At 46.8% G+C, this 24041-nt stretch overlaps 3 protein-coding genes across 4 annotated transcripts in view; 1 reads left to right on the top strand and 2 right to left on the bottom strand.

Annotated features, from left to right (window-relative positions):
- ttc39c (tetratricopeptide repeat domain 39C) overlaps positions 1 to 13944 on the bottom strand; it is a 60431-nt gene extending 46487 nt beyond the window's left edge. For both annotated transcript variants that reach the window (XM_078397983.1, XM_078397984.1), the window contains exon 1: positions 13576 to 13944. In XM_078397983.1, the coding sequence (XP_078254109.1) occupies positions 13576 to 13754 (179 nt within the window). In that variant the 5' untranslated portion in view covers positions 13755 to 13944. The remainder of the gene's footprint in view (positions 1 to 13575) is intronic.
- On the top strand, positions 13417 to 19108 carry LOC144592841 (uncharacterized). The gene is made up of 2 exons (XM_078397986.1): positions 13417 to 13577; positions 16952 to 19108. The coding sequence occupies exon 2, from the start codon at positions 16977 to 16979 to the stop codon at positions 17403 to 17405; it is 429 nt and encodes a 142-aa protein (XP_078254112.1). The 5' UTR covers positions 13417 to 13577; positions 16952 to 16976; the 3' UTR covers positions 17406 to 19108.
- A 131-nt stretch (positions 19109 to 19239) lies between these two features.
- lama3 (laminin, alpha 3) overlaps positions 19240 to 24041 on the bottom strand; it is a 195125-nt gene continuing 190323 nt past the window's right edge. The window contains 3 exon segments of the mRNA XM_078397982.1: positions 19240 to 19734; positions 22810 to 22929; positions 23853 to 23943. Of these exon segments, the coding sequence (XP_078254108.1) occupies positions 19589 to 19734; positions 22810 to 22929; positions 23853 to 23943 (357 nt within the window). The 3' untranslated portion in view covers positions 19240 to 19588.

The following is a 24041-nucleotide window of genomic DNA, read 5'->3' as shown; positions in this document are numbered from 1 at the left end:
CTTAAGGGATCGGACAGGCTAGATGCAAGAAAAATGTTTCCGATGTTGGGGGAGTCCAGAATCAGGGGTCACAGTTTAAGAATAAGGTGTGAGGCCAGTTAGGACTGAGATGAGGAAAACCTTTTTCACCCAGTGAGTTGTGAATCTGTGGAATTCTCTGCCACAGAAGACAGTGGAAGCCAATTCACTGGATGTATTCAAGAGAGAGTTAAGGGCCTGTCCCACTTAGGCGACTGTCAAAGTCGTAGCAGATCGCCAACATTTTCTTTTACCCTACGACAATGACCACGACAATGCCAAGTCAGGTCGATACAAGTTACTTTTTTTGTGAAACTAGCACCTAGCTAAGAGATTACAGCGTCTTCGGAAACATCATGAAATTCCCACGCTTATCAATGCTTCTCCGGCGTCCTAATTTTCGCTGAAATCACTGACAAGTCTGTAATTACTTGAGAGTTTTGAAATATGACATCTTGCCTGGGTTACTTGAAAACCAAGCTTCACGGTAACAAGGCATAAACTGGATTGACTTTCATTTACCAATAGCAGTATTAAGAAATTTAATTTTAAACGTGGTTAAATGGATTTTTGTGCGGAGTGTGGGCATTCTTTGAAAATATACGGGAGTTGAATATCTGGTTTCTGGGTTGCCTACCTGGGTTGGGAGCCTACTTTAAAAGTAATTGCTGATGGCTATAAACATCGCAAAATTCCCACTCTTACCTGACCGTCAAACTGTCGCCTCCAATCTACCTGTCAAATGTCCTGACGGTAATTAAATTGGTTAAACACAAGTATTTTAAGGTATCTTCAAATGACTTTACTTAATTTAATATTACGTGCTTCTAAATGCATCTGCGACAACATAGCAAACCTGGGGACAGCATGTGACAGCGCCCACAATAAGCAACGATACCTGGCGACATGCCAGCTGTCGCCGAGAAATTTCTATTCGGAATTTTTTTCAGCGACGCGCCGAGATCCACTACGATTCTTTGAAGACTCCTCACGATCATGCCCGCGACACCCCGGTGAATTGTCGGCGACAGCCTAGTTGCCAGCAGTCGCCTTAAAATCACCTAAGTGGGACAGGCCCTTTAGATATAGCTCTTATGAACGGAATCAAGGGATATGGGGAAAAAGCAGGAATATCGTACTGATTCTGGATGATCAGCCATGATCATATTGAATGGCAGTGCTGGCTCAAAGGGCCGAATGGCCTACTCCTGCACCTACTTTCTATGTTACTATACTTGCTGACTGCACCATGGCCTGTTTCGGCAACTTAGATACCCAGGAAAGGTGATTACAGAGAGTGGTGAACACTGCATAGTCCATCACAGGTACTGACCTCCTCACTCACCATCAAAGAGATCTATAGGAAATGTTGCCTCATAAAGCAGCCAATAGCAAAGAACCATCAACCTAGTCACGCTCTCATTTCACTCCTACCATCAGGAAAAAGGTAGGATACTGTCTGGTCCACTTGAATCCCATTGTGGACATTGGACTTTGTCGATGGAACTGGTGCACTACAATGCTGAGAACTATATTCTGCTCTCTGTACCTTTCCCTTTGCACTACCCATTGTACTACTACCTATAAAGTCTACCTTATTGGCTACAACAACATTAAAAATACATTTGGACAGATACATGGATAGGAAAGCTTGAGAGGGATGTGGACCAAATGTGGGCAGGTGGGACTAGTGCAGATAGGGTATCTTGGTCGGCATGGGCACGTTAGGCCGAAGAGCTGGTCCAATTTTATATGACTCAATTGTATTGTACAGAGGCCCAGGAGCGGTTGGAGCGGCTGATGCAGCGTTGGTTTAAAAACGTTCCATCACACTTCAAAAGAAGTGGTCTGGAGGAAGCCGCTGATTGGTGGCAGCGGACTAGAGGAAGCAGACTAGAGGAAGCAGCTGATTGGGCGTCACCCCAGGTTTGTATTTCTGCTTTCTGTTCGTACTTTGTAGTAAAGGGTTCAGTGAGTTAAGGGTTCAGTGAGTTAAGGGTACAGTGCTTTTTAATAAAGGTACAGTTTAAAGGATTAAGAGGGAGTTGATTTAATTTGGGGGTAAGACATGTCAGTTGAGATCGGCCCCGTGGAGTGCTCATCCTGCAACATGTGGGAGATCAGGGATATTGTCGGTGTCCTTGATGACTACGTGTGCAGGAAGTGTGTCCAGTTGCAGCTCCTGGCAGACCGCATTGAACGGTTGGAGCTGCGGTTGGATTCATACTGGAGCATCCACGATGCTGAGAAGGTTGTGAATAGCACGTACAGTGAGTTGGCCAAACCGCAGGTAAAGGGAACGGGTGGCCACTAGCCAGCGTAGCAGTAGGCAGGTAGTGCAGGAGTCCCCTGCGGTCATCTCCCTCCTAAACAGATATGCCATTTTGGATACTGTTGGGGGAGATGGCTCATCAGGGGAAGGCAGCAGCAGCCAAGTTCATGGCACCATGGGTGGCTCTGCGGCAAAGGAGGGGAGGAAAAAGAGTGGAAGGGCTATAGTAATAGGGGATTCAATTGTAAGGGGAATAGATAGGTGTTTCTGCGGCCGCAAACGAGACTCCAGGATGGTTTGTTGCCTCCCTGATGCAGGGGTCATGGATGTCTCTGAGCCAGTGCAGAACATTCTGGAGGGGGAGGGTGAACAGCCAGTTGTCGTGGTGCACATTGGCACCAACGATATAGGTAAAAAACTGGATGAGGTCCTACAAGGTGAATTTAGGGAGCTAGGAGATAAACTTAAAAGTAGGACCTCAAAGGTAATAATCTCTGGATTACTACCAGTGCCACGTGCTAGTCAGAGTAGAAATAGGAGGATATTTCAGATGAATACGTGGCTTGCAAAATGGTGCAAGGGGGAGGGATTCAAATTTCTAGGACATTGGAACCAGTTCTGGGAGAGGTGGGACCAGTACAAACAGGACGGTCTGCACCTGAGCTGGAATGGAACCAATGTCCTTGGGGGAGTGTTTGCTAGTGGATTTCTTGGAATGAATACGGGATAGTTTTCTAAACCAACATGTAGAGGAACCAACGAGAGAGCAGGCTATTCTCGACTGGGTATTGAGTAATGAGGAAGGGTTAGTTAGCAGTCTTGATGTGCGTGGCCCCTTGGGCAAGAGTGACCATAATACGGTTGAGTTCTTCATTAGGATGGAGAGTGACTTAGTTCATTCAGAAACAACGGTTCTGAACTTAAAGTAAGGTAACTTTGAGGGCATGAGACGCGAATTGGCCAAGATAGACTGGCAATTGATTCTTAAAGGGTTGACGGTGGATATGCAATGGAAGGCATTTAAAGACCGCATGAATGAACTACAACAATTGTTCATCCCAGTTTGGCAAAAGAATAAATCAGGGAAGGTAGTGCATCCGTGGCTAAAAAAGGGAGATTAGGGATAGTATCAAAACAAAAAATGAAGTATACAAATTAGCAAGAAAAAGCAGCCTACCAGAGGACTGGGAGAAATTCAGAGTCCAGCAGAGGAGGGCAAAGGGCTTAATTAGGAAAGGGAAAATAGATTATGAAAGAAAACTGGCAGGGAACATAAAAACTGACTGCAAAAGCTTTTATAGATATGTGAAGAGAAAAAGATTAGTTAAAACAAATGTAGGTCCCTTGCAGTCAGAAACAGGTGAATTGATCATGGGTAACAAGGACATGGCAGATCAATTGAATAACTACTTTGGTTCTGTCTTCACTAAGGAAGACATAAATAATCTGCCGGAAATAGCAGGAGACCGGGGGTCAAATGAGATGGAGGAACTGAGTGAAATCCAGGTTAGTCGGGAAGTGGTGTTAGGTAAATTGAATGGATTAAAGGCCGATAAATCTCCAGGGCCAGATAGGCTGCATCCCAGAGTGCTTAAGGAGGTAGCCCCAGAAATAGTGGATGCATTAGTGATAATTTTTCAAAACTCTTTGGATTCTGGAGTAGTTCCTGAGGATTGGAGGGTAGCTAATGTAACCCCACTTTTCAAAAAGGGAGGGAGAGAGAAAACGGGGAATTACAGACCAGTTAGTCTAACATCGGTAGTGGGGAAAATGCTAGAGTCAGTTATTAAAGATGGGATAGCAGCACATTTGGAAAGTGGTGAAATCATTGGACAAAGTCAGCATGGATTTATGAAAGGTAAATCATGTCTGACGAATCTTATAGAATTTTTCGAGGATGTAACTAGTAGAGTGGATAAGGGGGAACCAGTGGATGTGTTATATCTGGACTTCCAGAAGGCTTTCGACAAGGTCCCACGTAAGAGATTAGTATGCAAACTTAAAGCACACGGTATTGTGGGTTCAGTATTGATGTGGATAGAGAACTGGCTGGCAGACAGGAAGCAAAGAGTAGGAATAAACGGGTCCTTTTCAGAATGGCAGGCAGTGACTAGTGGGGTACCGCAAGGCTGAGTGCTGGGACCCCAGCTATTTACAATATATATTAATGATTTGGACGAGGGTATTGAATGCAACATCTCCAAGTTTGCGGATGACACGAAGCTGGGGGGCAGTGTTATCTGTATCGAGGATGCTGGGAGGCTGCAAGGTGACTTGGATAAGTTAGGTGAGTGGGCAAAGGCATGGCAGATGCAGTATAATGTGGATAAATGTGAGGTTTTCCACTTTGGTGGTAAGAACAGGAAAGCAGACTATTATCTGAATGGTGGCCAATTAGGAGAAGGGGAGATGCAACGAGACCTGGGTGTCGTGGTACACCAGTCATTGAAAGTAGGCATGCAGGTGCAGCAGGCAGCGAAGAAAGCGAATGGTATGTTGGCATTCATAGCGAGGGGATTTGAGTATAGGAGCAGGGAGGTTCTGCTGCAGTTGTACAGGTCATTGGTGAGAACACACCAGGAGTATTGCGTACAGTTTTGGTCTCCTAATCTGAGGAAAGACATTCTTGCTATAGAGGGAGTACAGAGAAGGTTCACCAGATTGATTCTTGGGATGGCAGGACTTTCATATGAAGAAATACTGGATAGACTCGGCTTGTACTCGCTGGAATTTAGAAGATTGAGGGGGGATGTTATAGAAACTTACAAAATTCTTAAGGGGTTGGACAGGCTAGATGCAGGAAGATTGTTCCCGATGTTGGGGATGTCCAGAACAAGGGGGTCACAGTTTAAGGATAAGGTGGAAGTCTTTTAGGACCGAGATGAGAACGGTTTTTTTCACACAGAGAGTGGTGAATCTGTGGAATTCTCCGCCACAGAAGGTAGTTGAGGCCAGTTCATTGGCTATATTTAAGAGGGAGTCAGATGTGGCCCTTGTGGCTAAAGGGATCAGGGGGTATGGAGAGAAGGCAGGTACGGGATACTGAGTTGAATGATCAGCCATGATCATATTGAATGGCGGTGTAGGCTCAAAGGGCCGAATGGCCTACTCCTGCACCTATTTTCTATGTTTCTATGTATTGATGTATAGTATTACCTGATCTGATTGGATTGAATAGCATGCAAAACAAAGTTTTTCACTGCACCTTGGTACATGTGACAATAATAAACCTAAACCTAAAGTGATGGAGTCCAAAAACCCTAACTAGGTTCAAGAACAGCTTCTTCCCAACAACCGTCAGGCTTTGAACACTGCACAATCAACCTCAAGTATGAACTTTTATTGATGTTCTTTAGTTGTATTGTGGTTATTAATTCATTAAATTTAAAATTAAATATAATCTATGTGTATTGTGTTTGCAGGCAAGTAAGAATCTCATTGTTCCGTTGTTGGTCCAATTAAACATAGACATAGAAACATAGAAAATAGGTGCAGGATTAGGCCATTCGGCCCTTCGAGCATGCACCGCCATTCAATATGATCATGGCTGATCATCCAACTCAGTATCCTGTACCTGCCTTCTCTCCATACCCCCTGATCCATTTAGCCACAAGGGCCACATCTAACTCCCTCTTAAATATAGCCAATGAACTGGTCTCAACTACCCTCTGTGGCAGAGAATTCCACAGATTGTCATGAAATGCTTTGAGAGGCTAGTCAAGAAGCACATCTGCGCCCTCCTTCCTCGCAACATGGACCCGCTACAGTTCGCATACTGTCCGAACAGGTCCACGGATGATGCGGTCTCCCAGGTTCTACACACCGCTCTCTCTCATCTGGACAGCCAGGGGGGCTATGTGAGGATGCTGTTCATTGACTTTAGTTCAGCATTCAACACAATAGTCCCCAGCAGACTGGTTGAGAAGCTGCTGGAACTGGGGCTTAGCACCCCTCTGTGTGCCTGGGTCCTGGACTTTCTCACCGCCAGGCCCCAAGTGGTCAGGATGCGGGAACACACATCTAGCTCCCTCACCCTGAACATAGGATCCCCCCAGGGTTGCGTCCTTAGCCCCCTACTGTACTCCCTGTACACACATGACTGTGGGGCCAGGTTCAGCTCAAACTCCATCATCAAGTTTGCTGATGACACTGTGGTGGTGGGCCGGATCTCCAACAACGATGAGAAGGCCTACCGGGAGGAGGTGGCTGATCTGGCACTCTGGTGTCAGGACAATAGCCTCCTCTTGAATGTCACTAAAACGAAGGAGCTGATTGTGGACTTCAGAAGGGCTAAACATCCAAGGACGTACACGCCACTGGAGATAAATGGGTCTACAGTGGATAGGGTGAGCAGTTTTAAATACTTGGGAGTCCGCATCACAGAGGGTCTGACGTGGGCAACGCACATTGCCGCACTGGTGGGTAAGGCAAAGCAGCGCCTTTACCACCTCAGACAACTGAGGAAATTCAGAGTGTCTCTGAGGATCCTTCATTGCTTCTACTCTGGGGCTGTAGAGAGCATCCTGTCCGGCAACATTACAGTCTGGTTTGGGAACAGCACTGCCCAGGACAGGATGGCCCTGCAGAGAGTAGTGCGTTCGGCAGAACGCACCATGGGAACTACACTCGTCCCCCTGCAGGACCTATACATCAGGAGGTGCAGATCCAGAGCAAGCAAGATCATGAGGGACCCCTGCCACCCCAGTAACGGACTGTTCCAGATGCTACGATCAGGCAAACGCTTCCGCTGTCACGCTGTGAAAACGGAGAGGATGAGACGGAGTTTCTTCCCACAGGCCATCAGGACTGTCAACTTGTATAACTCCAGAGACTAAATTTTTGTCTACACTATTTATTTTTAGTAACTTATTAACTTATTATATGCTGTAATTGTAATTCTTTTGTGCACAATCCGCAGGCATTGCCACTTTCATTTCACTGCACATCGTGTATGTGTATGTGACAAATAAATTTGACTTGACTTGACTTGAGATTCACCATTGTCTGTGTGAAAAAAAACGTTCTCATCTCGGTCCTAAAAGACTTCCCCCTTATCCTTAAACTGTGACCCTTTGTTCTGGACTTCCCCCAACATCGGGAACAATCTTCCTGCATCTCGCCTGTCCAACCCCTTAAGAATTTTGGAGTGAAGGAGAAAGAAGATGGCCGCTGGAAGGATGGTGTCAGTGGCTCCCTCTCCCCGTTCCCCACCCCATTCCCCCCTCCTCACCGACAAAACCCCTCTCCACCCCACCCACCCCCACATCCTCTCCACTACCACCCCCTCCTCTCCGCCCCCCCCTCCTCCTCTCCCCCTCCCCACTGAGATTGATTTTTTTATTTTTTTTTAACAGACAATTTATTTTAAAGAAAAAACGCGATTTCCCCAGGTTACAATGGAAACCTTAAACACTCTTGACTCTTGCATGGAAAGGGGAACTAAAATAAGTTGTGCCATCCGTAACTTGCAAATAACACATCACTCCCGCAGTTATAAGATTGCTCAACACTCAGCTGCAAACATTTCATAATAATACTTTTCAACTACTTTTGGTGAAACCTTTAACCCATTTCTAACTTCAAGTTCCTTTGTGGAAATATTATGAACGATCTATCATGGACTAACCACGTTGAAGCGACAGCCAAGAAGACACACCAACACCCAATATCCTCAAGAGACTGAGAAAATTTGGCATGTCTCCAATGAGTCTTACAAACTTCTGCAGATGCACCATAGAATGTAGACTGTAGGGTTGCATCACGCCTTAGTTTGGAAACGCCGAAGACCGCAAGACACTGCAGAGTTGCGGAAGTAGCCCAGTCACACATATCAGACTTCCCACCATTAATTCCATGGTGCCTCGGAAAAACAGCTATGAGGTTCTTGAGGAATATAAAGAATGTAAAAGGAATCTTAAGAAGGAAATTAGAAAAGCGAAAAAAAGATATGAGGCTGCTTTGGCAAGTAATGTAAAAGTAAACCCCAAGGGGTTCTACAGATATGTCAATAGCAAAAGGATAGTGAGGGATAAAATTGGTCCATTAGAGAGTCAGAGTGGACAGCTATGTGCTGAGCCGGAAGAAATGGGGGAGATATTAAACAATTTCTTTTCTTCGGTATTTACCGAGGAGAAGGATATTGAATTATGTGAGGTAAGCGAAACAAGTAGAGTAGTGATGGAAATTAGGAGGATTAAAGAAGAGGAGGTACGGACACTTTTGAAGAATATAAAAGTGGATAAGTCTCCAGGTCCTGATAGGATATTCCCTAGGACATTGAGGGAAGTTAGTGCAGAAATAGCAGGGGCTATGACGGAAATATTTCAAACGTCATTAGAAACAGGGATGGTGCCGGAAGATTGGCGCATTGCGCATGTTGTGCCGTTGTTTAAAAAAGGTTCTAAAAGTAAACCTAGCAATTATAGACCTATTAGTTTGACGTCTGTGGTGGGAAAATTAATGGAAAAGATACTTAGGGACAATATATATAATTATTTGGATAATCAAGGCCTGATTAGAAACAGTCAACATGGATTTGTGCCTGGAAGGTCATGTTTGACTAATCTTCTTGAATTTTTTGAAGAGGTTACCAGGGAAATTGATAAGGGCAAGGCTGTGGATGTTGTCTATATGGACTTCAGTAAGGCATTTGACAAGGTTCCACATGGAAGGTTGATTAAGAAGGTTAAATCGTTGGGTATTAATAGTGAGGTTGCAAGATGGATTCAACAATGGCTGAATGGGAGATACCAGAGTGTAACGGTTGACAATTGTATGTCAGGTTGGAGGCCAGTGTCTAGTGGAGTGCCCCAAGGATCTGTGTTGGGTCCACTGTTGTTTGTCATTTACATTAATGATCTGGATGATGGTGTGGCAAATTGGATTAGTAAATATGCAGATGATACTAAGATAGGTGGAGTAGTTGATAGTGAGGTAGATTTTCAAAGTCTACAGAGAGACTTGGGCCTTTTGGAAGGGTGGGCTGAAAGATGGCAGATGGAGTTTAATGCTGATAAGTGTGAGGTGCTGCATTTTGGTAGGACAAATCAAAATAGGACGTACAGGGTAAATGGTAGGGAATTGAGGAATGCAGTGGAACAGAGGGATCTGGGAATAACTGTGCATTGTTCCCTGAAGGTGGAATCTCATGTGGATAGGGTGGTGAAGAAGGCGTTTGGTATGCTTGCCTTTATAAATCAGAGCATCGAGTATAGAAGTTGGGATGTAATGTTGAAATTGTACAGGGCATTGGTGAGGCCGAATCTGGAGTATGGTGTGCAGTTCTGGTCGCCAAATTATAGGAAGGATGTCGACAAAATGGAGAGGGTACAGAGGAGATTTACTAGAATGTTGCCTGGGTTTCAGCACTTAGGCTACAGAGAGAGGTTGAACAGGTTGGGTCTTTATTCTTTGGAGCGTAGAAGGTTGAGGGGGGACTTGATAGAGGTTTTTAAAATTTTGAGAGGGACGGACAGAGTTGACGTGGGTAGGCTTTTCCCTTTGAGAGTGGGGAAGATTCCAACAAGGGGACATAGCTTCAGAATTGAGGGACAAAGGTTTAGGGGTAACATGAGGGGGAATTTCTTTACTCAGAGGGTTGTGGCTGTATGGAATGGACTTCCGGTGGAAGTGGTGGAGGCTGGCTCGATTTTATTATTTAAGAGTAAATTGGATAGGTATATGGATAGGAGGGGATTGGAGGGTTATGGTCTGAGTGCAGGTAGATGAGACTAGGTCAGGGAGAATGGTCGGCGTGAACTGGTAGGGCCGGACAGGCCTGTTTCCATGCTGTAGTTGTTATATGTTATATATGTTATAACCAAAGACTCGTCCAATCACAGTTGTTCCTTCACCCTGCACTCGTTGGGCGGAAGGTGCTGAAGCTTGGAAGTGTGCTGAGTCTCTAACAGCTTCTTCCAGTTATCAGGCTTCTGAATACTCCATCCATTAGCCAGGGTACTATCGGATTCAACTCTACCCCATTGCAGACATCGGACTTTGTCTATGCAACAGTTACATTACAATGTTGAGAATTATACTGTGCATTCTTTCTCTTTCCCTTTGCTCTTTCTATTGGATTTGAGTTTGACTTGATTGTATTTACATAGAGTATCCATGTTGCTTAGATAGCATGCAAAAACAAAGGTTTTCACTGTACCTCCATCACATGACAATAATAAACAAACTTAAAATTCTCAAAACAAATAAAGACACAAGAAATTGCAGCTGCTGGGATCTTGAATAAAAAACAAACTGCCGGAGGACCTTGGTGGGTCAGACAGCATCCATAGAGCATCAAAACCAACAATAATGTACATCTACCAGCACTCTAATAAATTAGAACGTTCTGCATTTAATTAACTGCCTTGATTTTTTTTTAAATTGCAGATAAATTAAAATATAATCGGAAGATGTTGGAAGCATCAGCTCAGGCAGTGGCCTGATTAACATTCCAAATGAGGGAGCCTTCATCGCAATTGTCATGTGAAAGAGAGAAAACAAGTTAGCTTGCAGTTGCAGAGAAGGCAGGGAATGATGGATAAGAGAAAGGGTCAGACCAACTGGTTAATAGGCTGGTAACTCATAGAACTGCAAATGCTGGAATCCTGAGCTAAGGACAAAATGCTGGAGGAACTCAGCAGCTCAGACAGCATCTGTGAAAGGAAATAACATTTAATGTTTTGGGTCGGGATGTATGGAGAATGGTCCCACCTTGAAACAATATTTGTGCTGTCTCGTATTCTCCCTTTCCTAGTTCCAGGTCTTAGACTTGAAGTTGCAAGTACAGCCTTGAACCTGAAAGGTTAGCAATTTCTCCTTCCATGGATGCCGTCTGACCCGATGAGTGTTTCCAGTATTTTAGAATAATGATAGGTCCTTTAACCCATTGATACTTATTTACACATACAAAGGAATTGCAGATACTGGTTTACACTGAGGACAGACACAAAATGCTGGAGTAACTCAGGCAGCATCTCCGGAGAGAAGAAATGGGTGATGTTTCGGGTTGAGAAAGAAGTGAGAAGAAATGGGTGGTGTTTCAGGTCGATAAAGAACGGTCTCAACCCGAAACATTACCCATTTCTTCACTCCAGAGATAGTTCAATAAAAAAGTGTAAAGCTACAACAGAAAGATCAGGAATATCTCTTGACCAAATAGGAGAGCCATTCAAGAGTCTGATGACAGCAGGAAAGAAGCTATGACACACAGATAGGTGATGTTTCACGTCAGGACCCTTCTACAGACTGACCCTGCTAAATGGATGCTGCCAAACCCGCTGAGGTACTCCAGAACGTTGTGTTTTCTTTTATAAACCAGTGTCTGCAGTTCCTTGTTTCTAGCCAAGAAGCTATTCTTCACTCTGCTGGTATGTGCTTTCAAACATTTGTATTTTCTGCCTGACAGGAGAGGGTAGAAGAATGAATGACCAGGGTGTGACATGATGAACTTCCTTAGTCTTCTGAGGAAGTAGGTGTTGATCTCTGGGTCCCATTTTTGATGTGGTTGCACAAATTGTTGGCAATACTTGCACCAAAATAGCCATAGTTTCCATCAAATGCCACCCCCCCCTCCCCGCCCCGCCCCAACCTCAGACAACACCATTCTCCTACACACTAAAAGCAAGTTTTAATGGACCATTAACCCAAAAACCTACACATCCTTGGGATGATGTGGGGCCCCAATCACAGGGAATATGTGCAAACAACCACACAGTGTTCGAGGTCAACTTCGAACCCGCGCCTCTGGTGCTCGAAAGGAGGCACCTGGACAACCTGTCTTGTTTCCTCACCATATGGATAAGTGTGAGGTTATCCACTTTGGTGGTAAGAATAAGAAGGCAGATTATTATCTGAATGGTGTCAAGTTAGGAAAAGGGGACGTACATCAAGATCTTGGTGTCCTAGTGCATCAGTCACTGAAAGGAAGCATGCAGGTACAGCAGGCAGTGAAGAATGTCAATGGAATGTTGGCCTTCATAACAAGAGGAGTTGAGTATAGGGGCAAAGAGGTCCTTCTGCAGTTGTACAGGACCCTAGTGAGACCGCACCTGGAGTACTGTGTGCAGTTTTGGTCTCCAAATTTGAGGAAGGATATTCTTGCTATTGAGGGCATGCAGCGTAGGTTTACTAGGTTAATTCCCGGAATGGCGGGACTGTCATATGTTGAAAGACTGGAGCAGCTAGGCTTATATACACTGGAATTTAGAAGGATGAGAGGGGATCTTATCGAAACATATAAGATTATTAAAGGGTTGGACACGTTAGAGGCAGGGAACATGTTCCCAATGTTGGGGGAGTCCAGAACCAGGGGTCACAGTTTAAGAATAAGGGGTAGGCCATTTACAACGGAGATGAGGAAAACCCTTTTCAGTCAGAGAGTTGTGAATCTGTGGAATTCTCTGCCTCGAAAGGCAGTGGAGGTCAAGTCTCAGAATGCATTCAAGAGAGAGCTAGATAGAGCTCTTAAGGATAGCGGAGTCAGGGGGTATGGGGAGAAGGCAGGAACGGGGTGCTGATTGAGAATGATCAGCCATGATCGCATTGAATGGCGGTGCTCGCTCGAAGGGCCGAATGGCCTCTTCCTGCACCTATTGTCTATTGTCTATTTCCTCTTATTTCAGGCTTCTCCCATCCGCAACATCGAGTCCGGCCCGAGGGCGGCCGAGAGGACCCGAGCCGAGCGCGGCTGAAGGGATCCGAACCTGACCCGAGTGTGGCCGAACCCGACCCGAGTCCGAGCGCAGCTGAGGAGGGGCCGAACCCGACTAGAGTCCGATCGCAGCTGAGGAGGGGCGCCGAACCTGACCCGAGCGCAGCTGAGGGGAGCCGAACCCGACCCGGGTCCGAGGACAGCTGAGGGGAGCCGAACCCCGAGTCCGAGTGCAGCTGAGGAGAGCCGAACCCGACCCGAGTCCGAGCGCAGCTGAGGAGAGCCGAACCCGACCCGAGTCCGAGCGCAGCTGAGGAGGGGCCGAACCCGACCCGAGTCCGAGCGCAGCTGAGGAGGGGCCGAACCCGACCCGAGTCCGAGCGCAGCTGAGGAGGGGCCGAACCCGACCCGAGTCCGAGCGCAGCTGAGGAGGGGCCGAACCCGACCCGAGTCCGAGCGCAGCTGAGGAGGGGCCGAACCCGACCGAGTCCGAGCGCAGCTGAGGAGGGGCCGAACCCGACCCGAGTCAGAGCCGAGCCTGAACCAAGGAAACCCGAACCCGAACAGCGCGCGATCCGCGTGGACCCGAGCCCGACCCGAAGGCGCTCGGAGCGCTGTCAATGTGCTGACTGACCGGTATTTTTTGAAGAGCTGGTCCGACTCCCTGAAGCCGTTGTTGAGCAGCATGTTGATGCCGGCCAGCGCCATCTCGGAGTCTTCCCGCGGAGGGAGGCCCGCGACCGCCGAACCCGACACCGAACTGGAGCTGGAGCCTGAGCTCGAACCCGCCGTCTCCAGCCGCCTGCGCTCCATCGCTCCTCAGCCGGCGGGGAGGCGGCGTCGGCCGGGCTCTGGGCCCCTCACTCGATCCCCGGCCTCGCCTGTCCGGGCTCCTCACTCGATCCCCGGCCTCGCGTACCCGGGCCGCGCCGCTAGCCCGCTAGCCCGCTCCCCCTTGCCCCTTCCGCGTCCGCGCCGCCCGGCCGGCCTCTGACACGCACCTCGCAACGCGCAGCTGGTGACCTGGCAACGGCGCTCCCCCGGGCTGCGCCAATCAGACCAGGCCCAGACCTCGCCCCTCGCTGTGATTGGGAGGTGCGCTGTCAGTCAACGACAGAACCAGCCCCTCCCCTGTTATCGGCACAAGCTGTCATTCAATGTCAGGTGGGCGGGACCTGTGGAAGAGGACACACCATCTCCCTCCACAGATGTCCCCTGATCTCCTGGGTCTCCAGTTTAACATTCTTCTTGCGTATGGCGTGCACAGCCTAAAGTTGTAGGTCAAGGGTAGACATCCAGGCCCGGGCAGCAGCAGTTGCTGGGTGGATGGCCTTAATGCCACCAGGGAAAAGCCTCAGTGAGCAGTCATTCACGATGTGTGGGATGGTCTGGTCTGGATATCTGCAGTCGCAAGCAGGGCTGTCTGTCATCCCTCACGTGCAGGTGATGGGCTGTTCTTGCTTGGAGGGTGCGGATCCTGTTCAGGGTTAGCCATTGCTTGCGATGGAGGTCAAATCCCGGTGGTTTCACTGGGTTCTGTGATGACATCTCCATTATTGGTGTTGACATCTTTCCAGGCTCTGCGCCACTCGGTCTTGGGGTCAAAGTCTTCCAGGGATTTGGCTGAAGACCAGAAGTGTTTGGAGGACTTCAGGCACATGTTGGGCAGATTGTTCAAGTCAGCATGGATGGGAAGGTCAGGGTTAGCCCCAATGGTGCACCAATCTTTCAACATCCTCTCCCTTCGGCGTATGCTGGGAGGGGCGATGTGAGAGAGGACAGGGAGCCACTGCAAAGATGTTAACTTAAGCGTCCCTGTGATGACCCGCATTGCAGAATTAAGGACAGTGTCAACTCATTTGGTGTGGCAGCTATTAGCCCAAGCTGTTGAGCAAAACTCGGCTGTTGAGTAGACGAGGGCTAAGCTTGCGGCACGGAGGTGTGTGCATTGGATCCCCAACTGTTGCCTGCAAGTTTCCTGATGATGTTGACCCTTGCATTCTGTTTATCAGCAACCCTCCAGTTTAACATAGACAGATATAAAAAAGATTTAAAAAAGCTGGAGTAACTTAGTGGATCAGGCAGCATCTCAGCAGAAAATGAATGTGACGTTTCGGTTCGAGACCCTACTTCAGACTGAGAGTTAGGGGAAAGGGAAATGAGAGATACAGTAATAAAGACAGATAGAGAACAAATGAATGAAAGCAATAAGTAATGATAATAAAGGAAACGGTCTATTGTTGGCTGTGGGTTAGGTGAAAACGAGTTATACCGACAATAAAACTCAGCAAGGTCTGAAGAAGGGCTCGACCTGAAATGTCACCTTTTCTCCGGAGATGCTGCCTGACCCGCTGAGTTACTCCAGCACTTTGGGTCATTCCAGCACTTTGTTTTAGTTATAAAGTCATAAAGCCCGGTGGGGGCTTCAAAAAGTTGGGAGCCTCGATCACCTCGTGGCACCACGGGAGAAGAATGAGGAGGAGATAAGACTTTGCCTTCCATCACAGTGAGGGTGTGCCTAGAGCAATCACTGTGATGGCTGTTTTGTGTAAAAAATTATATCTGTGTGTCTTGTGCTTTTTAATGTCTACTGCCGGACCCTGACGTGAGAGGACGCTGGCGTTGTGTATTCGCCGCTTTTCCGTCAGGATAGTTTGTCTGTTTGTTTCTATGTTAATTGTTTTTGTAAAGCGCTTTGAGCATGCGATAAGGCGCTATATAAAATAAATGGATTATTATTATTATTATTATATAGTGCACAAACAGGTACCTCAGCCCAAATCGTCCATGCCGACCAATATGCTCCTTCTACTTGCCTGTGTTTGGCCCACATCTCTTTAAACATTTCCTATCTATGTTCAAATATCTTTTAAATGTTCAAGTATCTGCCACAACTACCTCCTGAAGACGGGTCGTGACCCGAAACATCACCCATCCTTTTTCTCCAAGGATGCCTGCCCTGCAGAGTTACTCTACCACGTTGTGTCTACCTCATCTGGCAGCTTGTTCCATATACCCACACCCTCTTTGTGAAAAAGTTGCCCCTCAGATTCCTATTAAATATTTTCCCTCAACTAAAACCTATGCCCAGTCTGAAGAAGAGTCCGGACCCAAAATGTTGCCTATACATGTTCTGCAGAGATATTGTCTGGCCTGCTGAGCTACTCCAGCACTGTCTTTTTTCCCCTCTAGTTCTTGATTCCATTATCCTGGAAAAAGACTATCTATTCCCCTCATGATATTTTATACACCCTTCAGCATCCTACATTGCAAGGAATAAAGTTCTAGCCTGCCCAACCTCCACCTGGCAACATCCTTGTAAATCTCTTTGGCTCCTTTTACAGCTTAATGGCATCTTTCCTGCAGCAGTGACCTAAACTGAAGGTAGACTCAAAATGCTGAAGTAACTCAGCGGGACAGGCCGCGTCTCTGGAGAGAAGGAATGGATGACCCTTCAGACTGAACACGATTGTCACCAAACATGTATGATATTTCTTTCAATTGATGAGATGTTTGATCTCCGGCCTTGAGTTTGTACAATTTGCCATATTGTTTTGTCTTTGCCTCATGCGAGCACTTACGGAGACTATATTTCAAAACCAAGAACAGCCAAAGCAAGGGAGACCATTTCTGAGACATAACAAAGGCAAACTGTAAACCCACAATGGAGTCCCTTTGGACCACAATAAATATAAAGTCATTAAATATGCATGTCATGATTTTCAGATTGCAAGTTTTTTCTCCTTTTCCATAGCTTAATGAACTGTGATGATGACTACATTTGACATAAGCTAGTTATGCAAAAAGGAGGAGGAGCCAGCGCTGCCCTCGCAGCTGCGGCTTGCCTGCAGTCCGTTGTCTTTTGTGTTTTTTGTTGTTTTTGTCTTAATTGTAGTTTAAATATGATGTAGTGTCTGCGGTTGTGTGTTATGTGGGGGGGGGGGGGGGGGAACTGTACATTGTCTCTCCCGAACGGAGACCCGACCTTTGTTTTCTGTGTCGTGTCTCAGTTCCCGCTGTGGCCTACCACCGGCCATGCACCTGGAGCTGGCGGGCTCCGGCTGGGACCACCTGGGCTCTGGTTCGCAGAGCCCGCGGCCCGGACTCACCACCTGCGGCGCTGGCTGCCTTCGGAGGCTGCGGGAGCGGCTGCGACTCGTCTCCGGAGGCTTCGGCGCGGGCCGCCTGGACGTCCGAAGCCCGCAGGCCCCTGGGTGGGGGCCGACATCGGGAGCTCCGGCAGCGTCTTCGCCCACCCCGAATCGCGGGGCTTGGGTCGGCCCGCCGTGGACCTTTCACTGTCCGGCGCAGCCTGAAATAAGCCGCGGGATTTTCTCCGCCCGGCGGGGGCTTCAATGTCGGGAGCCCCGACTGCCCCGACGGGGCAACTCCAACAGCCTGACCGCGGGAGAAGACGGCAGGGAAGAGAAAAAGACATTCTGGCCTTCCATCACAGTGAGGTGACTGGAGGAGACTCACTGTGATGGATGTTTCTTTTGTTTGGTGTTGGTTATGATTGTATGTGTTATTGCATTTTTATTGATTATTCTTATTGGTCTTATTGTTGAACTGCGGGTAATTTTTCATTTCACTGCACATTTATGTGTATGTGACAAATAAATTGACTATTGATTACCTATGCTGCCATCACTAAGAGCATGGCGATGGACTGAAAAATCATGAGAGTTTACTTCAGAGTTTACCATGAGAATGGACAGGTACATGAATAGGAAAGATTTAGGATAAAGGGAAAATGCAAACAAGTGGGACTAGTGTAAATGGGACATCTTAGTCAGCATGGACAAGTTGAGCCAAAGGGCCTGTTTCCATGCCGTAAGAATCTATGAATCTATCTCTCATTTCAATACATTGACACCCTTTCACATTGAGGTCGTACTCTGAAAGACACAACTTAGATTCTTTTTACACTCTTTACCTGTGAGTTATTCTCACTGCACATGGCTGTTGGGTAATGTCAGACGCATCCTTGTCATACAGCTTGAAATATGCCCTTTGCCCAACTTGCCCATGGCGATCCATTTCCGTCACCCACCACTGGCCATATCTTCCCATCCCCTCCCCTCTCTGCGTTCCGCAGAGACCGTTCCCTCCGTAACTCCCTGGTCCACTCGTCCCTTCCTACCCAAACCACCCCAACCCCGGGCACTTTCCCTTGCAACCGCACGAGATGTAACACCTGTCCCTTTACCTCCCCCCTCAACTCCATCAAAGGACCCAAACAGTCTTTCCAGGTGAGACAGAGGTTCACCTGCACCTCCTCCAACCTCATCTATTGCATCCGCTGCTCTAGATGTCAACTTATGCATATCGGCGAAACCAAGCGCAGGCTCGGCGATCGCTTCGCTGAACACCTGCGCTCGGTCCGCATTAACGCAACTGATCTCCCGGTGGCCCAGCACTTTAACTCCCCCTCCCATTCCCATTCTGACCTCTCTGTCATGGGCCTCCTCCAGTGCCATAGTGAGGCCCGCCGGAAATTGGAGGAGCAGCACCTCATATCTCGCCTGGGCAGTTTGCAGCCCGGTGGTATGAACGTCGACTTCTCCAACTTCAGATAGCTCCTCTGTCCCTCCCTTCCCCTCCTCCTTCCCAGATCTCCCTCTATCTTTCTGTCTCCTCCTATATCCTTCCTTTGTCCCACCCCCGACATCAGTCTGAAGGGTCTCGACCCGAAACGTCACCCATTCCTTCTCTCCCGAGATGCTGCCTGACCTGCTGAGTTACTCCAGCATTTTGTGAATAAATAAATGTGTTTGACCCATATTCCTCTAAATCTTTCCTATCCATGTACCTGTCCAAATGCCTATTAAATGTTGTATATAGTACCTGCTTCAATTACCTTTTTCGTATCTCGTTCCATATACCCACCACCCTTTGAGTTATAAGGTTGCCCCTCAAGATCTTTCCAGGATGGAAAAATCAAATATAGAGGGCAAAATTTTAAGATGAGACGGGAGCAGTTTAAAGTAGATGTTCTGGGCAAGTGTTTTGCTCAGAGGGTGGTGAGTGCCTGGAACGCCCTGCCAACAGTGGTGGTTGAAGCAGAAACGTAATGGAATTTAAAAGACTTTTAGATATGCACTTGGACCTGGAGAGATATGGGTTATGTGCAAGTGGATAAGTGGTGGTCATGCTATCACGTTCAGCAGAGATGTTTTGGGCTGAAGGGCCTGTTCTTGTGCTGTATTGTTCCATGTCCCTGAATCAAGGACTGATTCAAGTTTAATGACTGAATAAGTACAATAAATGAGCAGCTTAATGTTTGAATCAAGTTTATTTTAGAAATATCTTTTTGCATATTAATCATTCAAGTATAAAAATATAAAATTAGCAGCAAATTTTAATAATATATTTGGCCCCCAGAGAACAGCACCAGTTAGAATGTAAAATACGTGAATCGCCTTTCACAACGTTAGTACGTCATTTCTCGTTTAATAGTTAAGGACTGCAGATACTTTAAGCCAAACATAAATGCATCAAATTCACTGGACTACAACTAGGGAAAAAATGCAAACCTGTAGTTACAATAAATTAATAGTTCTGCGTGGTGGCAGAGGTCAGTCATCTATTGGGCACCAAGTGCAAGAAGGCAGAGTTATCTTTGGAGATGCGTGGGTGGTGGTGCTTCACACAGCGGGGCACTGTCTCACGCTGACCGCACCATGGACCTCCGTGGCTTTCCTGAGGGGCATTGGCTTCACGTTGACCATTACGTTCACCATGCAGCCGACAAAAGACGCGCGGGTCGGGAAGTGAGATACCTGCACGCCCCCTGTGAGGTGAGAAAGAGAAAAAGGTTTTAGAACACAAGAGCATGGAACATACTCGAGTCTGACGAAGGAACTCGACTTGAAACGTCACCCATTCCTTCTCTCCAGAGATGTTGCCTGCCCCACGGAGTTACTCCAGCATTTTGTGTATCTTCAGAGTGTGGAACGTGGCAGGCAACTCTGACGATCCCCATGCCAAAGGCGTAGTTTAGTTTGTTATTGTCACGTGTACCGAGGTACAGTGAAAAGCTTTTATTTGTGTGATAACCAGTCATGATTGTAATCAATGGTTTCTTTATCGCGTGCACCCAGGTACAGTGAAGGACATTTTTTACTGCACCGGGGTACACGTGATAATAAAGGAATAAAGTAATCAATGGTTCCTTTATTATCACGTGTACCCAGGTGCAGTAAAAAATGTCCTTCACTGTACCTGGGTGCACGCGATAAAGAAACCATTGATTACAATCAAGTCATCCACAGTGTACAGATTAAGGATAAAGGGTATAACATTCAGTGCAAGATAAACTATTGTGCCTGGCTGGGTTACTTGTGAATATATCACAGAACATTGAACAATACAGCACAGGAACAGGCCCTTCAGCCCACAATGACTGTGACGAACATGGTACCAAGTTAAACAAATCACCTTTGCTTGCATGTGATCCATATACCTCCATATCCATGTGCATATGTAAAAGCCTATTACACGTCACTATCATATCTGCTTCCACCACCAGCCCTGGTAGCGTGTTCCAGGCACCCATCATTCTCCGTGTAACAAACTTGCCTCGCACATCTCCTTTAAATGTCACCCTCTCACCTAAAAGCTATGCCCTCTTGTGTTCCATTCTGGGAAAAGGTTCTGACCTATCTAAGGTTCTGACTGTCTACCCTATCTATGCCTCATAATTTTATGTACATCAATCAGATCTCTCCTAGGCCTCCAATGTTTCAGAGAGAATATTCCAAATTCGTCCAACCTCTCCTTGTAGCTAAGACCCTTTAAATTTCAGGCCCTTAATATGAGGATTATTGTCAGACTATACCGAGAACAGTACAGGCACTTCAGCCCACAGTGTTGGTGCTGAACGATGCCAAGCTAAACTAATCTCCTCTGCCTACACATGATCCATTTCCCTTCATTCCCTGCATATCAATGTGTCTATCTAAAAGCCTCTTAAATGCCATTTTCGTATCTGCCTGGCACCTGGCTCCCCGTCTGACCTTTGATATTTCCACCCTGGGGAAAAAGTTCTGACTCAACCTTATCTATGCTTATCATAATTTTATGAACTCCTTCAGGTCTCCCCCCAACCTCCGGCATTTCAGAGAAAATAATCCAAGTTTGTCTGAAGAAGAGACTCGGCCAGAAACATTTTCTTTTTCAATTTTCTCTAGAGGCGTTGCCTGACCTGGTCAGTTACTCCAGCATTTTGTGTCTAATCAAATTTGTACAACCTCTCCTTAGACCTAATACCTTCTAATCCAGGCAGCAGTCTGGTAAACCACTTCTGCACTCTCTCCAACCCCCTGCAAATGAGGTGACCAGAACTGCACACAATAAATCTGAAGCGCATGCAATATCTTGTCGAGAATTATACCTTGGAATGTGTTTGGCATTGGAATGTCTGCAAGTGCTAACGAGTAATAAGGGAAATTTTCAACATTTTTAAAATTTAGAGAGACGAAGGAGTGAGTTAGTGACCAGTAAGCAGGATGGTGTACACACCCCTGTCAACTTCACTAGCGCCAAAGTGGAAATGGTCGAGAGCTTCAAGTTTCTCAGAGTATCACCAACAATGTGTCCTGAACTAATCCCATTGATGCTACAACCAAGATAGCACACCAACGCCTCGAAGACCAAGGAAGTTTGGCATGTCTCCTATGAGTCTTACAAACTCCTACAGATTCACCAGAAAAGGCATTCTATCGGGATGCAACACAGCTTGGATTGGCAACAACTCTGCCCAAGACCATAAGAAATTGCAGAACATTGTGGATATAGCCCTGTCCACCACACAGACCAGACTCCGTACCATCGACTCTATCTACACTTCACGCTGCCTCGGGAAAGCAGTTAACATAATCAAGGACCACTCACACCCCATTCTTTCTTCACCCCTCTTTCGTCGGGCAGATTCAGGAACAGTTTCTTCCCCACTGTTATCAGACCAATGAACGGCTATAAGCCCATAAGCTAGTGTATGGTTCTGATATTTCAAACAATCTCATCGCTGATCTTGGTTCTTTTCTGTGTTGAAAAAGACATAAAGTGCTTGAGTAACTCAGTGAGTCAGTCAACACCAACAGATGCTGTCTGATCCACTGAGTTATTCCAGCATTTTATGTCTATTTTTGTAAACGAGCATCTGCAGCTCCTTATATCTACATATTTTCCCTGTAGCTGTAATACTATAACAATATATTCTGCACTCTGGTATTTTTCTCTATGTACATTTGTGTGGCCTGATGGTGCTCATAAGTCAATGTCACAGGAGCAGAATTGGGCCATTCGGCCCATCGAGTCTACTTCACCATTCAGTCATGGCAGACCTTTCCCTCTCAACCCTTCTCCGGTCTTCTCTCCATTACCTTTGAACGGTACGGTACAATTTGATTGGATAGCACACATTCATGTCATAGAGTCACACAGCATGGAAACAAGCCCTTCAGCCCAACCTGCCATGCCAACCAACTTACCCCATCTACACTAGTCCCATCTGCCTGCATTTGGCTCATATCCCTCTAAACCTATCCTATCCATGTGCCTGTCTAAATGTTTCTTAAATGTTGTGATAGTACTTGCCTCAACTACCTCTGGCAGCTCGTTCCATACACCCACCACCTTCTGTGTAAAAAAGTTACCCTTCAGGTTCCTACTAAATTTTCCCCCTACCCCCCCTCACTTTAAACCTATGTCCTCTTGATTCCCCTACTCTAGGCAAGAGACTGTGCATCTACCAGATCAATTCTTCTCATGACAGAGGAGGTTTTTCACTGTATACATGACAATAATACGCCAATACTGATACACCTCCAAGCATTGGTTCTGATGTTGGTAATGTTGGTCGTACCTGGCAAGCCTCCGACGTAGAGAGGGTCTGACGTGTCGGTGGAGAATGAAGCCAAGGGGCCAACAACGTGGTCACGTTCAGCATCCACGTCCAGCTGCACCACGTTGTTTCTCTTAATCACTGTGGAGAATAAAATAACACTGAGTGACGACAGCTGTCAAATTCGTTACCTTCACGCATCCGGCAGGCAGATGTATCTTTCCTCTCCTCGTGGGTTTCCGCCAAGCGCTCATTGTTTCCTCCCACATCCCAGAGTTGTACAGGCTGGATTAATGCCTAACCTTTCCACATTTCATGCTTTAAACTTAGACTTAGCGATGCAGCACGAAATCAGGCTCTTCAGCCCACTGAGTCCACGTCGACCACGATCACCCTGTACACTAGCGCTGTCCTGCACACGAGAGACTACAACCCTGTAAGTCTTTGGCGTGTAGGAGGAAACTGGAGCACCCAGAGACAACCCATGTGGTCACAGGAAAAACGAACAAACTCGGTACAGCACCCGTAGTCAGGATCCAACCTGGTCTCTGGCTCTGTAAGGCAGCAACTCTCCTGCTACGCCACTATACAGCCGAAGGAAGATACATTCCTTGACCGCTGTCATCTGAAGTTTAACAGCTTGAGAAGGATTCTCATTGACACACGAAACTACAGATGCTGGTTTACATAAAAGACACAAAGTCCTGTGGGAATCTCCCCAAAATGATTACGTTTGTAGATTAATTGGCCTCCGTAAATTGCCACTAGTGTGTAGGGAGTGGATGGGAAAGTGGGATAACATAGAACTAATGTGAATGGGTGGTCGTGGTTGGCATGGACTCAGTGGGCCAAAGGGCCTGTTTCCATGCTGTATCTTTCAATTCAATTCAAAAGCTCAGCAGGTCAGGCAGCATCTCTGGAGGACATGAAGAGGGTCAAGAATCACTCAGACTGAAGAAGGGTCCCGGCCTGAAATGTCGCCTACCCGTGTACGCTAGAGATGCTGCCTGACCTGCTGAGTTACTCCAGCACTTTGTGTCTTTTTTTTAAAGAAGGATTCTCACCTGCGATTCTGTGCCATTGTCCATCGCACAATGAGGGAGGTGTGACGGACGTGTTGAAGTCCCCAGCCCCGTTGTTTACATGGACTGTAACCTGTGGACAACAATTAGGACGTGTTTTATATTTAAAAAAATTAAAAATAATAAACACCTTTAAATCAGAACAATGCAACGATAAATGAACTGTTCAGG

This window comes from Rhinoraja longicauda, chromosome 4 (genome assembly GCF_053455715.1).
Source record: "Rhinoraja longicauda isolate Sanriku21f chromosome 4, sRhiLon1.1, whole genome shotgun sequence".
NCBI classification, from domain to species: domain Eukaryota; kingdom Metazoa; phylum Chordata; class Chondrichthyes; order Rajiformes; family Arhynchobatidae; genus Rhinoraja; species Rhinoraja longicauda.
The sequence above is the reverse complement of the archived record's forward strand: the minus strand, read 5'-3'. Positions and strand labels throughout refer to the sequence as shown.